Source organism: Pygoscelis adeliae, unplaced genomic scaffold (genome assembly GCF_000699105.1).
Source record: "Pygoscelis adeliae isolate BGI_AS28 unplaced genomic scaffold, ASM69910v1 Scaffold41, whole genome shotgun sequence".
Lineage (NCBI taxonomy): Eukaryota > Metazoa > Chordata > Aves > Sphenisciformes > Spheniscidae > Pygoscelis > Pygoscelis adeliae.
In genome coordinates this window covers 5,142,070-5,144,579 of record NW_008824373.1, presented here as the reverse complement: position 1 = coordinate 5,144,579, position 2,510 = coordinate 5,142,070, and the positions used below count along the sequence as shown (strand labels likewise).

The window sequence follows — 2,510 nt, the reverse complement described above, 5'->3', positions numbered from 1 at the left end:
TTTTCAGAGAATTTTTTTTTTTTTTTTTAAGAACACCTCTCTGGTCTTCAATACTTGTTTGCATTTTACGCAACTGAACGGTTTCTCAGAGTAACGGCCGCGCTCAGAACCACTGCCTGATGCTCCGGAGAGATGAATTGCAGCTGAAAGTTCCCCTTCCACCTTTGGATGAATCTCTGGAGTTTAAATTGTAGGAAGGAAGGGGGAAAAAAACACGATGAAAGAGAAGTCCAAAAATGCTGCCCGGACTAGACGGGAGAAAGAAAACAGTGAATTTTATGAACTGGCTAAATTACTACCCCTGCCCTCCGCTATCACCTCTCAGCTGGACAAAGCGTCCATAATCAGACTCACCACCAGCTATTTAAAAATGAGGGTGGTTTTTCCAGAAGGTAGGTGGGAATGCCTATTCGCCTCTATTTCCATTCCGATCCAGGTGTCGCTTGTCGCTTTTGTGCACTTATTTAAAAAAAAAAAAAAAAAAGGTGAATCGCATGGGGTGGTGTGCTCGGAGGCAGGGTGCTCTCCACTGTCACTTTTCTCTGCCGTAAATACTTTCCCTTCAGTTCCTATGACAGGTTTGGTGGGGGACTTACGGTGCTTTTGTCAACACTTGAAGGCACTGAGCTCTGCTGCGTGTTCTGCTAAAGCAAACACGGGTTGTCTTTCCCCCCGGTCTCCCAGTAAGATGTGCATCCCCCGCCAAGCACGTGCGTGGCGAAAGAGGGGACGACGATTCACCCCTATTTATAGGCATACTATGGGGGGAGTTAATATATGGGTAAATATTTACATAAGTCTATGCAAAGTCCTAAAGCCTTAGTTCAAGTATCGAGCAAAGGTGCGGTTTACAGGTACAGCACGCGCGTACGGGCGTGCTCACACACACACGCACACGCACACACACAGCCTAAATAAATAAGCCAAGCACACCGAATCGCATCATGAATGTGATGTGTCTCGCTCTGAGGATCACTCGGGCAGTCTGAGGGCGTTAATCGACCTCGGAAATTTTTAACAGGCGTTTTGTACTCAGACGTATTCAATCCCCCTGCCCACCCAGCGCTGCAAGCCCGGCGTCCGCCTCTGGGCCTGATTCTCCTCGACGGTCAGGCAGCAGTAAACTTCACGTTGGCTTCCACGGCAGCAGCAACGGTCCCGCCTGCCGAGCAAAAGCAGGCTTAAGCGTCCTAAAGTACGGCTTGCTTTCAAGTAGAGTTAGGATTTAAAGCGACCGTCTTGGGGCTTCTAGACCGTCTGCCAAGAAAGACGAACGGCACAGAAAGTTAGGAGAGTCGGAATAAAGTTCTCCTGTGCTCTCACTCTATTACTTTTATAAGACGTAGGGAAAAAAAAATCAAAAATACTTCACGAATCTTTTATTTAGATCAACTCGATTGAGAGATAGTCTGCATGAAAGAAAAAGTATTAAGAGCTTTCCCCACCACCACCACCTAATAACAAAATTCGCTGCATCTTTCATTGAAAAGTGTGTGTACGAGAAACAACGTAATATATCCCTCTGCGTTTTCTGTAGCTGTAGCTCGAGTCGGTCGGTCGGTCTGTCTACTATGTTTTACAAATCAAGAGCGGGTATACGGCCTGGTTTTGTTTTGCTTTGGTTTTGGTTTGGGTTTTTTTTAACCTGATTAAGTCTGTGAACTATTGGTCCTAATGCTTTACTTTTTAAAAGTAAATGTGCAATCGGGCAGTCGTTTGGACTTGGGGAGGTACCCCCCCACGGTTGCGCATGAACGCGTGTACCTAGAGTCCACAGAAGTAACTTCCAATCTAGCGCATCTTGCAATAGTTTCTTTAAACAATGTGCCGTACCTCCGAATCACTTAGGACCAGAAGGGATAAATGAAAGCTATAACACCCGAAACCTTTAACAAAAAATTAAAGCCTTCATCACGCCACTTTCCTCTTCTATGTGATCTGCCACCTTGAAGATCATTATGCGGGGCAGTCCTCTTTCAAAGGAGATGGAGTTGTCCTTTATACTGTCAGCGCATACTTTATAAAAATAAAGCTATTGCAAACTCTGATGCCCATGATTTTCCTAAAAGGATTATTAGCAATGATTTGTCAACTCCTGCGGTCTCAGTAGGCTACGTTTCTGCGTGATTTCGAGCAGGTCTCGTCAATTACTGGTGCCTATGTAGCGGGTTGTTTGATCAGAAGAAGCATATGGTGTTGCTTGTAGGCTGTGAGTAATCATGGGAAGAGAAGAATAGCTGATCCCCGTCCCTCGGTGGCAGCGCAGGATGTTTGAATGCCCTGGGGAACCGTGTGGCGAAGTGCGCCGGGGCCGGGGCCGCTGCCGGCCGCGGCAGATGCTAATTCGAGCGCGGAGACAGAGGGGGCGGCTGAGCGGGGCTTTGGAGGCAGCAGAGCCCTCGCAGCCTAATTAAAGGCAAACTGCAAATTAAAAAGAAAGGCAGCGAGCAGGCACGAAAGGGCTCGCCCCTCCGAGGCGCGCTGCCGCGGGGAGGCCCGGCCGAGCGGGC

At 47.9% G+C, this 2,510-nt stretch overlaps 1 protein-coding gene across 1 annotated transcript in view; it reads left to right on the top strand.

Annotated features, from left to right (window-relative positions):
- Positions 1-217: 217 nt before the first annotated feature.
- The window catches only part of SIM1 (single-minded family bHLH transcription factor 1), a 48,419-nt gene continuing 46,126 nt past the window's right edge, over positions 218-2,510 (top strand). Inside the window, exon 1 of the mRNA XM_009320170.1 lies at positions 218-392. Coding sequence (XP_009318445.1) covers positions 218-392 — 175 coding nt within the window. The remainder of the gene's footprint in view (positions 393-2,510) is intronic.